This window comes from Enhydra lutris, unplaced genomic scaffold, assembly GCF_002288905.1.
Source record: "Enhydra lutris kenyoni isolate GAN:26980312 unplaced genomic scaffold, ASM228890v2 scaffoldscaffold12, whole genome shotgun sequence".
NCBI lineage: Eukaryota > Metazoa > Chordata > Mammalia > Carnivora > Mustelidae > Enhydra > Enhydra lutris.
In genome coordinates this window covers 52,111,650-52,127,149 of record NW_019154096.1, presented here as the reverse complement: position 1 = coordinate 52,127,149, position 15,500 = coordinate 52,111,650, and the positions used below count along the sequence as shown (strand labels likewise).

At 40.6% G+C, this 15,500-nt stretch overlaps 1 protein-coding gene across 2 annotated transcripts in view; it reads right to left on the bottom strand.

Annotated features, from left to right (window-relative positions):
• Nucleotides 1–7,628: 7,628 nt before the first annotated feature.
• The window catches only part of LOC111145381 (ectonucleoside triphosphate diphosphohydrolase 7), a 40,354-nt gene continuing 32,482 nt past the window's right edge, over nucleotides 7,629–15,500 (bottom strand). For both annotated transcript variants that reach the window (XM_022500248.1, XM_022500249.1), the window contains 3 exons: nucleotides 13,006–13,091; nucleotides 11,812–11,973; nucleotides 7,629–10,012 (listed from right to left, as the gene is read on the bottom strand). In XM_022500248.1, coding sequence (XP_022355956.1) covers nucleotides 9,781–10,012; nucleotides 11,812–11,973; nucleotides 13,006–13,091 — 480 coding nt within the window. In that variant the 3' untranslated portion in view covers nucleotides 7,629–9,780. The remainder of the gene's footprint in view (nucleotides 10,013–11,811; nucleotides 11,974–13,005; nucleotides 13,092–15,500) is intronic.

Genomic DNA, 15,500 nt, shown 5'->3' with positions numbered 1-15,500 from the left:
TTCATCAATGGAGGTGTCACAGCCGCACTCAGAACACCTCCATGCAAGTGCTGTGTTTCATCATGGGTACCACATTTAAGGAAGACATGGACCACTAAATATGTATCCAGAGGAAGGGACCAGGATGGTGAGGACTCCAGAACCCTGTACCCCACAGGGAAGACTTGAAGGAACTAGGGGTATTTAGCTGGAGGAGAACATTTGGAGAGAGCAAGATTCCTGCCCTTCAGAAGTTGAAGCTCTTTCATGCAAAAGGAATGAACTTCCTTACGCTGCGGAGCTGGGAGCAGTGGGTAAAAAGAAAAACAGAAAGCTAGTTTCTTGTTTTGTACAAGGCAAGAGTTGGATCAAAACAAACACCCACTAGGGTATGGCTGGTGAAGACTGTGGCAAAGTGGAGAGCAGGGCCCCAGCTAAGGGGTTAAACCATTGCTGGGCTCTGGCCTGTTGCTGCTGTATAGGTCAAGTTGTCAGATCTGATTTTTTTTAAAGAAACAGAACATCTAGATTTTTATGTGAAAGCTCTCGTGGGTTAGCAACTAATTTCAGGGTTTTTAGAACATGATGCAGGCTAAACCTATCTGAGAGCCATAAATAGCCTAATGTTTGCCCATTTATAATCTCAATTAGATGATCTCAGTTCCCTTTCAAGTCCAATATTCTGTGAGTTTCATTGCGACCTACAGTTACCATGTTCAAGCAGTTCTTAGCAAAACAGAAGTTAGATTTTGTCTTTGATTTTTAAAAAAAAAAATTCCAGATCCTGGGGCTTATGCTATTGTTAGAAGTAGTTTCTAACTTTTTTCACATTAGAATTTTTGAAAATCTTGAAGCCCAAGCCTCACCCAAGACTAATTAAATCATGATCTCTGGAAGCAGTAATAGATATATTTTAAATTCCCTAGGTCATTTCAGCATGCAGGCAATTGGGCACCACTGGCCTAGGCCCTAATAGCGTAGGCACCTTAGAAAGTTTTGACTGGCTTATTGCCATCCCCTCCAAATTTCTACCCACCCCCTTCTCATTTAATCTGATCCTACTAGTGTGTTCACAGGTTATCACCACCTCTTCTAGATAGAATTCTTTAAAGAAAGGAAACTGGTGACTGGGGCAGGTTCCTATTCATCATCACATGATTCCGCAGACTGAGGTTGTCCTTAGTTAATAACTGAGTCAGCAGAGAGCAGTCTGACCCAACCCCAAAAGCCATATGCTAGGGCTTCTACAGTTCCCTCCAACAAAGTGGCAAAGAGTAAGTTCAAGTTCCAAATGCTTTACTTCATTTTTCTTTTATTACAAATAGGTAAGTTTGGAAAAACAGATTTTGATTGCATTTAGCTATGTAACTATAGTGTGCCTATCTATGAGCTCTTGGTGAATGGAGATTATCTGAATTATTATGTTTGCATTATTCCCAGCTTCAGACATAGACCAAATACTGCATGAGTGAATGGAAAATGAACAATTACAGACTGAGGTCCCAGCTACTTCCTTCAAAATAAGTCATCATATATCTAGAAAATTAAATGAATTTCCCTTAATATTTTTAAGTCTGTCAATAATTCTGTCAGTTTTTAAAACACCAAAGGAAATTAAAACACCTGGCTTTTTTAATCAGTCCAGAATTTTTTATCTTTAACTTACACTGACAAATGTTGTCCATTGTAGAAGAGGTATTGATTAGCTATTGCCTGGAGTGATGCTCATGACGTCAGGATAACCAGCCGATCTATAGCATTCCTTCCAGTTCTGGAATGAATGGTGGGTTCCATATTGGCCTATGTAACACATATACCCATGTCCCAGCATGAGGGACAAGACATCTCTCTCTAATACGCATTGCACTTTTGTACGACACTGGTTTAACAGTATTTAACAGAATTTTAAGAACTATTGAGCAAAATTACTTAATGTGAAGCATTAGAAAAACATACAGTCTTAGCAACCCCCCAAAGTGATGTAGTACAGGCAGCCTTTGGTTTCTTTGAAGCAAGAAGGGACTCTCTGGCTGTGGGTCATAATAAATGCCTCGCAACACTGCAGAGTTCATTGTTGAAGGCAGAAGCGATGGAGGAGACAAGGCATACACGTCAGGGCTTCCACAAAAGGAGAACCATGGAATGAGAATTTCAAACACAACATAATGACAGCAATACCAAAAATCAGTGTTCGTCTAGGATCCTTGCCTGCAGAGAAAGCTGTAAAGCTAATAAGGTACAGAGCCTGCACCACTACCAGTTTTAACAGGCCAAACTCAGGAACGTCCTCCGCAGGAGGGGCTCCTCGGGAAAGCAGCAGGGCTACCTTAATACTGGAGAAACAGAGTGGTAGACCGCCAGGGGGGCTGTGAGCCCAGGCACTACGTAAAAAGGAGAGGCTCAGGAGCTGATGTGTCCCCAGGCTTGCCTGAAATCAGCATGCATGGTTATAAACATCCTGTGACTCAGAAACGTTTTTCGACTTTGGTTTTTATAAAAATGGCAGGCCATGACTGAATACACTTTTAAAGTAAAAAGTCCTTATAGTATGAGTAATGACTCGATTTTACAAATTAAAGGCTCTTCTTAGTGCTCAGACTTTCAGAGAAAATGATCAACAAATGTTGACCTCCTCTGCCCTCTAATAATGGCACTAACAAACTGGAAATAATGAGTTAGAGTAAATGGGAAGCACTTATGTAATAATACACGGGAAATCTGTTAGTATATAGTGAAAGAGTCCTTGTTTTTTAACAAGTATTTTTTGTTAACACCAACCAAATCCTCGCATGTGGCCCTAGTGGCCAGTCTCTGAAACTACACACGACCTAAGCCGCTCATCTGGGAGAATCTGAAAGATCTGTGGCTAATCTACCTTAATTCTTGATCCCAAATGAAGGGACATCACATACCACAGCATACAGGGAAATTAGATACTAGTTCTGAATTAGTATGAAAAGAAGTTTAAAGACAGCAGAAAGGAACAGCATTTTATTTCTGTAAGGGAGTCTGAGAACTGCCCAAGAATTACAGCCAAGTTCATTAATGAGGTAGATCTGATTGGCATTTACACCTTAAATAATATCAATTCTAACCATCAGATGAATTGCTTAGTTGCTGTGGTTAAGAAAATTGTACAAAATTAAGCAAATTGTTTAAAAGAAACATCTAAAATGTAAAAGTATTAAAAGAAATATAGAAGGTAGAATAAATGTCACAACTTAGTGCTATTTCTTTTTTCTTTCTTTTTTTTTTTTTAAAGATTTTATTTATTTATTTGACAGAGAGAAATCACAACTAGGCAGAGAGGCAGGCAGAGAGAGAGGAGGAAGCAGGCTCCCTGCTGAGCAGAAAGCCCGATGTGGAGCTTGAACCCAGGACCTGGGATCATGACCTGAGCCGAAGGCAGCGGCTTAACCCACTGAGCCACCCAGGCGCCCCCCCTTTTTTTTTTTTTTAATATTTTATTTATTTGACAGAGAGAGATCACAAGTAGACAGAGAGGCAAGCAGAGAGAGGGAGGGAAGCAGGCTCCCTGCCAAGCAGAGAGCCCGATGCAGGACTCGATCCCAGGACCCTGAGATCATGACCTGAGCCGAAGGCAGCGGCTTAACCCACTGAGCCACCCAGGCGCCCCCTTAGTGCTATTTCTAATGAAGTATTTCCTTTTTTTTTTTTTTAAGATTTTATTTATTTGACAGACAGAGATCACAAGTAGGCAGAGAGGCAGGCGGGGAGTGGGGGGAGTAGGCGCCCTGCTGAGCAAAGAGCCTGTGAGGGGCTCAATCCCAGGACCCCAGGATTATGACCTGAACCGAAGGTAGAGGCTTAACCCACTGAGCCACCCAGGTGCCCCTCTAATGAAGTATTTCATATTTTATTTCTGAATGTGAGCAAAGCAATCACAAATGAAGATCAGAAGCAATTCTAAAGATTGGGCCTGGCTACTTGCAGTCAGCTCTATTATAAAGAATAGATTCTGTTGAAATACACAATCTTACAGGAAGATTCTCAATGAGAATTTCATTGCAGCTGTCAAAGGTATGTATCCGTAGTTCAGAGAACAGAGAAAACAGAATCCAGGAGGCCACTCACTGTGACTTTGCACATATTAGCAGTGCTCTCGGCCTCAATTTCATCATCCATAAAACCAAGGGGGTTAACAGAAGACCTCTAAAATCCCAGTTGTAGAAATCTCATCTTCTGAAATTTACATATAATGATTGCTGTTGGAAACTCCATTCCCATCAACCTTAATGTCAGGGACAATGGATAAAGTAGGAGATGACCACTGGCTCCCTTGGGCAACCTGGCCTTTCAAAACAAAGACCAAAATCCACTTTCTAAAACTCTATCACTTTTCTCCATTCTCCCTCACCTTTAAGCTCCTTAGGCCAATGGTTAGTCCCTTAGTCCCTCTGGAACCAGCCTCAGAGCATCTTGTCTAGCCACCTTGTTTTACAGATGAGAAATGAACCAGAGAGGGTAAGTGACTTGCCTGGAATACCAGAGCTAGTCAACAACAAAGCCAGGACAAGAAACCAAGTCTGCTGTTCCTGATGCCAGTCTTCTTTCCCCTAAGTCATACCACCCACTTGTCTTTCACTGCTGACAAGAAGCAAAACAAAAGCATAGGAATAGGGGTGGGAGAGCAACTATTTAGATGATACCAGTGAGAAGCAGAAGTTATGGAACTGGAGGGGATTATGCAAAATGAAATAAGTCAAGCAGAGAAAGACAATTATATGGTTTCACTTCTATGTCGAACATAAGGAATAGCATGGAGGTCATTAGAAGGAAAGGAAAAATGAAGGGGGGGAAATCAGAGGGAAAGATGAACCATGAGAGACTATGAACTCCGGGAAACAAACTGAGGGTTTCAGAGGGGAGGGGATGGGGGGATGGGTTAGCCCGGTGATGGGTATGAAGGAGGGCACGTACTGCATGGAGCACTGAGTGTTATACGTAAACAATGAATCATGGAAAACTACATCTAAAGCTAACGAAGTGCTGTATGGTGACTAACATTAAGAAAAGAAAAAAAAAGAAATAGAAGTTATTTTATTTCAAAAATGTAAATATGGATGTGAAGGCATCATGCTCCCTGATTTCAAACTATATTACAAAGCTATAGTAATTAAAACAGTATGGAATTGGCATAAAAACAGACAACATAGATCAATAGAACAGAATAGAAAGCCCAGAAATAAACCCTTGCATTTATGATCCATGAATTTACAACAAAGGAGGCAAGAATACACAGTGGGGAAAAGATAGTCTCTTCAATAAATGGTGTTGGGAAAACTGAAGAACCACATGGAAAAGAATGAAACTAGACCACTATCTTACACCATACACAAAAATTAACTCAAAATGGATTAAAAACTTGAATATAAGACCAGAAGCCATGAAACTTAGAAGAAAACATAGGCAATAAGCTTCCTGACATCACTCTTGGCTATATTTTTTTTAGATCTGACTCCAATGGCAATGGCAATAAAAACCAAAATAAACAAATGAAATTGTATCAAACTAAAAAGCTTCTGTACAGCGAAGGAAACCATCAACAAAATAAAAAGGCAACCTACTGAATGGGAGAAGATATTCACAAATCACTAATCTGGTAAAGGGTTAAATATCCAAATTATAAAAAGAACTGTATAACTCAATCTAATTTAAAATCTAATTTAAAAATGGGCAGAGAACCTAAACAGATACTTTTCTAAAGACATACAGATGGCCCACGGGCACATGAAAAGATGCTCTCAGCATCAGTAACTACCAGAGAAATGTATCTCAAAACCATGAGATATATCATCTCACATCTGTCAGGATGGCTATTAACAAAAAGATAAGAAATAACAAGTATTGGTGAGGATGTAGAGAAAAGGGAACTATTGTGTACTATTGTGAATATAAATTGGTGCAGCCATAATGGAAGACAGTATGGCGGGCCCTCAAAAAACTAAAAACGTAACTACAATGTGGCCCAGCAAGTCTACTTCCAGGTATTTATCTGAAGAAGATGAAAACACTAATTCAAAAAGGCATATGCACCCCTATGTTCACTGCAGCATTATTCACAATAGCCAAAACAAGGAAACAACCAAAGTGCCCATTGATGGATGTGCAGATACAGAAGACGTACACAACTCCCCTCCACCCTGACACACACACAAAAGGATATGACTTCAGCCACGAAAAAGAATGGAATCTTGCTATCTGTGACATGGATGGACCCTGTGGTATTACGCTAAGTGAAATAAGTCAGAGAAAGACAAATGTATGATTTCACTTATATGTAGAATCTAAAACACAAAAGAAGAAACAACAAAACTCAGATCAGAGAACAGATTGGTGGTTGCCAGAGCGCAGGGGAGCAGGGAGGGTGGGCAAGACAGAAAAAGGGGTCATAAAATAAGTCACATCATGGGATGTAATGTTCAACAGGGTGACTACAGTCAATAACACCGAGTTGCATGTTACTTTAATTTTATATGGTGACGGGGAAAACTAGACTCATTGTGATCATTTTGTAGTGTATATAAATATCAAGTCATTGTGTTGTACACCTGAAGCCAAAACGATGTTATATGTCACCTACACCTCAACAACAAATAGGGATGTGATACTAAATGTTAATCCCTGAAAAGATTAGTTTAGCAAGTGCATGACAGACTCAATCAACCACATATTAATAATCACTGCCCAAGGCCTTTGAAGTTAAAGAAAGCTGTCAGGCTGAGGGAAGAGGAGGCGGAATGCTTTAGATAACATGAAAGATTAAGACAAGGCTATTGGAAAGTGACTAAATCCCCTGCACCAAGGAAAATCAATCCAAGGAGCTAAGGTACAGAGACAAAGATAGTATAATTTGACCTAGAGTTAACTGCAACTTAAGTCAACATAATGCCATATACGTGGGTATTATACATATTTTCATTATGTTCTAGTGACAAGAATTCAGAAAAAGTGATGGGTTGTGCCATAGTAAGACTAATACAAGCATCACCTCTTATCTGACTCTGATTTTGACATTTGTGACCGGTCTCATTAATGATAAAAGTACAAAAACAGTTCACATTCATTTTGCTGTTATCAAGAAGACTGGTTGGTTAAGATTCAAAGGAACTGCTGGCATGTGAATTCAATGAAACTATAATTATCTTCACAGGGAAACCACTGAAAACGCAGAAATACAAACACGGATCTTAAAAATATCTTTAAAAACTAAGAGCTAAAAGGCAAGATTGATTCCATTCGTAAGACGATTATGAGAAAGCAATATATATAAGTAATTGGCCTTCAAAGAATAAGTGGCCTCTGTTTCTAGCTAATGAGATTTCATTTAAAATTGTTAACTGGGAGTAATGAAAGCAGCACAGGAACCAATACCAACAGCAAATATTCAGTTTTTCTGAGGAGTATGATAAGAATTTGTCCTTCTTACACTGATACAAAGAACTCTGAAAAATCATACAGTAACAAAGCCAAGCCTAGATCCTATAATATTAAAATGATAAACAGGATATAATACACTAAACAAAAACTCAGAAACCAATTAAAATAAATTAAAAATAAGAAATACATTTACATTGAAAAAAATGATAAGCATAGGATATCCTGAGTTTTCTTTATAAAATTATAAAAAGAACACAAAAAGTAATATCCATCTGAAAGGCTGTCATAATGATTAAATAACATACATAAAATTCATAAGAGTGTATGGTACACGGTAAAAGCTTAAAAAATGGCAGCTATCATTATTATAACCAGAAGGAAGAATAACTTCATTAATAAGAGCTTTCAAACTGGACTCATCACCACCTCCTCCCTGCTTCCCCTTCATTTTGAGCACACGAATATGATCACTATTAGCCAGTTAGATAGCTTTTGGCCAGATCGTGACCAGATCTCACTTGGAAACCAAGATGACAGAAAAAGAAGAGTACCGGAGGAGACACTGGCTAGCAAAAAACATATTCTGACATTATTTATAGGCAGTACTCATAAGGCGAGGGCTCACTCACAGTGACACGAAGGTAAGGAGTCAAAGAAAATCAAGGCAATTTAGAAGTCTTAAAGATGAAAGGAAATTGCTGTGACATGAAGCCCTCATGAAAAGTAAAAATATTTCCAGAGAGAGCTATAAGATTCTTTGCTAGATCCATTTTGATTTAATTTGAAAACAATTTAAGACTCATCATCTTTTCGCCTGCCAACTAAGAGTAAGTATACTTATTTTCATCTCAGTTTATCTCTAGGAGGATCTTGATTTCTTTTTCTCTGTTTTATGAAGCATTTAATTCCTTTCTGATCCCACTATGGAATTTATATTTTAATGATTCTACTTTTTTCCCCACTAAAGTCAGGGATCATTCCCTGTACTCAACTAACCCTAAAAATAAAGTGACAAAAAAAGAAAAGAAAGTTACTTCAAGTCTGGGAGCATATTCTTGGGAAGGACATTTAAGGCTACATGTAGGAAAGGGTAAAGCATGAGGAAGATCCCATAGGGGAAGGTGCAAATTAAAGGCTACATGTACTGGCAGAACAGAGCTCCTAAAGGACAGTGGATGAAAATGTAATCAAATGGCTTCTCTTCTCTACTCCTTAATGGAAGTACAGTCTGTGACTGAGCAATCTCTTAACAAGGGTTCTGAAAGTTTCCAGGTGGCTTATTAACAGATTTACCTATTTATTCCCAAGTTTAGAATTTGCTTCTTTTCAGACATTCCAAGAGTCAAACTGAGAAAATTTCTATTTCTCAGGAAAACATTAATAAATAAGAGCTTGGATTTTATTGCCTTTGCCCACTCTACTGACACTGTTCTTTCCTTCTTTAAAAACAACCCAAATATACCCCTCCCTGAACTATGTATTGATCTTAGTGAAATAAAGGAACTCTTTTTGAATTTTCCTGTAAAGTGGCTCATAAAAATAGGCCTAGAGACAGTGACTTAAAACCAGACAAACCCAGATCTCCGATCCCATCAGTTTCTCCATCCTACAAGCACACTTAAGGCTCGAAAAGAAAAATTAATGCCCAAACAGCTGGTAAAGCGCATAGACACAGAAACATTTTCTATCCTGGTCATACCAGCTATCACATAAGATACTGTCGAAGTCTTCAACTTACCATTCACTTAGAAAGGGTTCTAACCTTTTAAAATCACATACTAATTAATTAACATCAGCAACATTATGTCAGGGATCTCGGACCACACATATAATGGCTTCTTTGTCAAGTAAGCAAAGAAACTATGTTATTTTGTTTGCCTGGAAGCTCACATCTGTTCCACTGAAATGCAAATGTCTTGGATCCCTACTAAAGAGTGTGGATGTCCACATAAATGATATCTCTGTTACAGAGAAAGAAGCGGCTGCTGCACTTGCTGGAATGTCTTCGGCTTTGTATCAGATGCTCCCGTTTGGTTACAACCAGGCTTCCAGTCTGCCCAATGCCAAACTTCATGCTTTAGCAAGGAGAGAAAAGTCTAGATGCCAGAAACACACCAGACCTCTCAGATAAAGGGGTAGAAGCATGCTTCCACTGGACTAAGATTGGTCCTCTTTGTTAGCACCAAACTCTCATTATTTAGTTCTTCACAGACTAAATTACAGCTTCTCTCAGAGAAGAGGACCTAGATAATGAAAAGGAATTAAAGTAGATATTAAGGTAGAAATTCCAAGGCCAAATATCCCAAGGTCAGGCAAAGCAGCATCTGAGGCCAAAACAAGAAAGTGGTGGAATTCAATGGGCAGCACTCTGGGGTACTTGGGCTTCCCCAGTCTTTGGCCTCACGGCCCTACCTGTACCCCAATCATGGGCACCACCTCCTCAATCCACAGCAAGTCCAGTGGAGCTGAGGGTCGAGTTTGTCGGTGGTGAATTCGGCGCAGACGCAGAAGGTACAGGATGATGGCCAATAGCACCACCAGGATGCAGGCGAAGAAGAGATAGTGGTTGTAGACAAAGGAGAGGCGGAACCAGCTGCCATGGGCCTGCCGGACACCTTCTTGCCGTAGATCCCTAGGAAGAGTAGGAAGGTGGAAAGTCATGTTAATTTCAAAGAGAGATAGCTATGCTGATTTAAAAGGCCAGTGGGGGGCACCTGGGTGGCTCAGTGGGTTAAAGCCTCTGCCTTCGGCTCAGGTCATGGTCCCAGGGTTCTGGGATCGAGCCCCACATCGGGATCTCTGCTCAGCGGGAAACCTGCTTCCTCCTCTCTCTCTGCCTGCCTCTCTGCCTACTTGCGATCTCTATCTGTCAAATAAATAAATAAAATCTTTAAAAAAAAAAAAAAACTTTAAAAGGCCAGTGGTATCCCACTTTATGCTATTCGTGTAAATATGCCAGGATACTAGCTCCACAGAGCAAGCAAAGCTAAAGAATGTCTCCAGCCTGAGGACTGCTTTGTGGTTCCTCCTGCACTTTTCTTTGCCAGGACCTACAGGAGGAGGGAGCATCAAAGGCCTACATCCTCCGGGATCTGGTGAAAAAATTAGAAGGCAAAAAAAATGAATAGTAAAGAGAAGTCAGAGAGACAGGCAGAGAGAGAGAGGAGGAAGCAGGCTCCCTGCTGAGCAGAGAGCCCAACGCAGGGCTCGATCCCAGGACCCTGAGATCATGACCTGAGATCATGACCTGAGCCAAAGGCAGAGGCTTAACCCACTGAGCCACCCAGGCGCCCCTCTATAACCTTAGTCTCAACAGTGACCCCATACCATTCCCTAAACACATGCATCCAGTTTGTAAATACAGTACTAACAAGAACAGGGCGGCCCCTAAATTCAATCAAGACATCAGAATGCATCTAAATCTTTAAAACAAAGTTGACTGTGCTTCCTGAGGGGTTAGGCTCTGTCTAGAGAAAGCTGTCACCTGGTCAGTAGTACTGTAGTCTGGAAAAAAGTAAGGAGACCTATAAGCCAAAGGGCAGCAGACTGTGTGCTTAAGAACCGAAGCCACCCTTTAGCCTAGACACCAGGTCCATTTTTGTTTTGTTTGACCTGCAGTGTTTTTTTAAAATGTCAATCTCCAAACTGAAAAGCCTGCCTGTAAAATGTGGACTCTGGCTTGCCCTGAAAGATGAGAACTGGCAGATGCTGAGACAGCTATGCATGGCGGTCATCAGCCCTCCATCTGGATAACATACTCTCTAGCTCCCCACTTCTCTCACCCCTCTCTGCCACCTGCCTTCTGAGGTTAGAGAAACAGGCAGCAAAGATTAAAAATTCATTTTAGTTTATCTGAAATAATCCAAGAGGAAAGAGAACCTAAAAATTATCCTATATATCTTAAGGTACATAGAGCAAGACATCAGACAATCACGGCTTGATGACAGTGCCCCCTGAAGGGATTCTCATGTGCTTTGTTCTCATTCTGGCCCACCAAAAAGCCTTCTAAGTCAATGACATGATCTCTAGAGTGACTCTACCGATTAGGAAAGACTGCCCTACACACACAGACTTACTCAGTTCTCTAGTCCAATATTTTCTGTAGCAACTGAAGAATGGTATTTTAGTTGATCACATGCTATCTTAGAACTGGTTAAATAAAAGCTCAATCCTAAAGACTGATTTATTATGGATAAACAAATAAAACTGAATTCCTGAAATTGAAAAGCTAAAGAACAGACTGTGGATTAAATTTTCAACCTTCTTTCTGTTTCAACATGCCTGGGTAGTAATAATAGTTCACAGTGTAGTATAGTAATAAAGGGAGTTAGTTTGGACGCTTTTTTGAGGGAGAGAGGTCACTTACAAAACCTATTCTGAGACACCAACCAACATCCTCTGATCTCAAGATGCCAGTTCAGTCCACTTTACCTGAGTGGTAAGAATCGTGTTTTATACAGAATGGCTCCCAGTGTCCACTGAACCTCTCGGTCATATACCAGCTGGGCTGTCTGCAGGTGCGGGTAGTCATAGGGAAAATGGAATCCTTCATGAAGGACTTGGTACATCCAAGCCGATTTAAAACACTGGTATCTGTGTGACAAAAAAATATTTTTCTTGAAGAAGAAGGAAAAAAAGAATTCTAATGCTTTCTACATACTTCCACTGGATGTCAAAAAAAGACCTTTCTCTCTCCATTTCACCTTCCTCGCCTCTAGGTGGAGCCAAACCTGAGCCTACTTTATCTTGATGTTTACCACAAAGGCGAAGAATGCCTTTATGCAGTAATGATACTGTGACTGTGATTTTTTTTTTTTTTTTTTTTTTTAAGAGAGTGAGAGAGGGTGGTGGAGAGGCAGATGGAGAAGAGAGAGAAGCTCAAGCAGGCTCTGTGCCCAGCACCCGACGGGGGGCTCAGTCTCACAACCCTGAAATCACAACAGCCATGATCAAGAGTCAGATGCTTAACTGACCGAGCCACTCAGGTGCCCCCTTTTTCTTTTTGAGTCCTTATCTTCAAGGAGCCTCCTGAAGTATCTACAAGTCTACTTATATCATATCTGGGATGTGCTTCAAAAAACAAAAAAAATCCCAACTGTTTTAAGAGGGGAGTAGAAGGGTGGGAAAATAGATGCAACAAGATTGGGCAGAAGTTGGTAACTGTTGGTAGAGAAGCAGGGTGACAGGCACAAGGGAGTTCATGATACTGTTCTATTTTTGTTTATGTTCAAGATATTTTACAAATGTTTACAAAAATGGGAGGGCCGATGAGCCAAACTGGCAAAATACTGGCATTTGTTGAAATGGATGAGGTTTATATTACTTTTCTACCTTTCTGCATGTTCCATATTTTAATTAAAAAAAACCCACTACTTTAGATTTCAAGCCACTCATCGAGAACCTTTTAGTGACCCTGGTTTTCAGTGACTTCTCTAAACTAGGCTCACTGTTTTGGCCCCTATTGCTCAGGAAACCAAAAAAAAACCAAACAAACAAAAAAAAAACAAAAACAAAATTCTCCTTCAACATAAAATCCCATCTGTACTCTTACTTACTCTCTCCCTCATTATAATCTGCCATCTACACTTTCAGGCCACATCTAAGAGAAAAAAGGAAGCTACTTACTTGAGTCGATGTTCATCTGCGTGAGATGAAAAGAGGCCATTCTTGAATCTCTGGGTTAGTACTGACCAGGCCATGCCACAGTAATCCTGGAACAACCACACAGGAATGGTGTGACGTGAAATTAAAGCTAAACTCTGTAACTTCCCTACACTCACAGCTGCTCCATGTCTAAAGTTACTTGTGGGCTACTAGATGACAAAGGATAACAGAAGCGCCATCTTCATTCACAGGACACTGTGCAACACAAGTGCCAAAACCCAGGCTGCTGTGGGTCTCCTTTCTATTCCCCTCACCTCAGGTCCAATACAGAGATAGCCTGACACGGCTCCTGCTCTTCAGCTTCAGACAGGGGAAGAGGAGGACCAGGAAGAGCAACATCAAAGCCAAAGGGAGCCTCATTCTGCCCTCATTCAGTCTAACACATCAGACTAAAGTAGATGGTACAGAATGGTCAAAATTCTACCATTGGCCTGACTCCATGTTGTAGTTCTCCTCAAAGGAATCATTCCTTTGATTCCTTTTGCTCTGATCAGTAAACTAATATTTCCTGAATGTCTACTTTGTGCCAGGTGCTATTCTAGGTGCCAGGGAGATCTAGTATTGAACAAAACAGAAAAAACTTTCTGTCCTCATGAAGCTTACCTTCTAGTGGTGAGACAGCAACCAAATACATACATATACATGCAAGCATACATACAACATGCACATACACATACGTACAGAGTGTTAGATGACATAAGTGCTCACAGAAAAATTAAAGCAGGAAAGGGAAACAGGTAATATTGGGAAGGGCTGCAGTTCTGGACATGATTGCTAGGGAAGGAATAACTGGGAAACTAACGGTTGAGTCAAAGTGAAAGAGAGAGAACAAAATTATCTCTTTTACCTGGGAAAGAGAACATATTAAGCCACTAGCAACTTGGGCAAGCAATAACTTGAGCCCTTTGGTGTTCAAGGGAATAGAATCTGAAGAAGTTTTAAAATGAGAGAAAGATGCGGGCCATGGACATTTAGGGAGCCCTGGATGCTGGAAAGGAAAAGGAATATGAGTGTATTCCTGGAGGCTGGAGAAGAAAGAACAAATACAAACCAGGTTTTCCTCAATATTTCTCTCTTTAAAAAAAAAAAAAATTCTATTTATTTATTTGGGAGACAGAGAGCATGTTGGGGTGGGGCAGAGGGAGAGGGAGAAAGAGACTCCCCTGATAAGCAGGAAACCCAATGTGGAGCTTCGTTCCAGGACCCTAGAATCATGACCTGAGCTGAAGGCAGACGCTTAACCAACTAAGCCACCCAGGCGTCCCTCCTCAATATTTCTTAGGGACTGCCTTTAGGGAACAGAATACTACACATACTACAGATTTTTTTTTTTTAAAGATTTATTTATTTATTTCAGAGAGAGAGAGAGAGAAAGCACAAGTGGGAGGGGCAGGGGAGAGGGAGAGAGAATCTCATGACTCCGTGCTGAGCACAGAGCCTGACTCAGGGCTTGATCTCACGACCCAGAGATCAGGACCTGAGCTGAAACCAAGAGTTGGATGCTTAACTGACTGCCCCCCAGGCACCCCACAGATATTATTAAATTGCAAGTCTTCTATCCAGAGAACCCTAGAGAACTGTAACAAAGCAGAAAGGAAAGAATAAAAAATGTAAGGAAGGACAGATTTTTCCAGATCAGAAAGATAAGCAAAACTTCAGAAATGAATCTAAATTAAAGAAGGAGATTGGGCGCCTGTGTGGCTCAGCTGTTGAACATCACACTCCTGGTTTCGGCTCAGGTCATGATCTCGGGGTCATGGGATCAAGCCCCGCACTGGGCTCTGTGTTCATTGTGGAGTATGTTTGAGATTCTCTCCTTCTTCCTCCCCCTCTGCCCTTCCCCCAACTGTGCATGCACACATGCTCTCTCTCTCTCAAAGAAATAAAATCTTAAAAAAAAATTAAAGGAGCTATACCCTCCCTCTGCCCCTCCCCCCACTTACCTGCTCACTCTCTCTAAAATAAATAAGACTTTTTTTAAAAAGGAGGAGCTACAGAAAGCTAGCTAAACTTTTACCTATTCAGGTAACAATGATTTCAGCTTACAAGCGGCTAATGTCCTAGACATGCTCTAAATGAATTTTTATTTCTTCTGCATTTTAGTTTTAAATAATACTTCCACTGACATTGCTTTTCCCAACATCTTTCTAATATTCCAAGTGACCCTGTATACCATTCTGGCCTCCTAATGACTCCTACCAAGAAAATGAAAGTGCAGTTGCCCACCTGTGTGACATCATTTCCATAAGCCCATTACAACCAAGAATACCCAGTAAGGGGAAAAATATCTGGGGATGACACTTTTGGCCACAAACATTAAACAAGATTATTAGAAAACTAAAAGAAAAACTGTTAGCCACCACAACAATTTTGGACTTGGATGATAATTTGGGTGATCACGACATGTATGGAAACCCAAGCTTAACGAACTAGAAGAGAGTCCAGCATAACAGCTT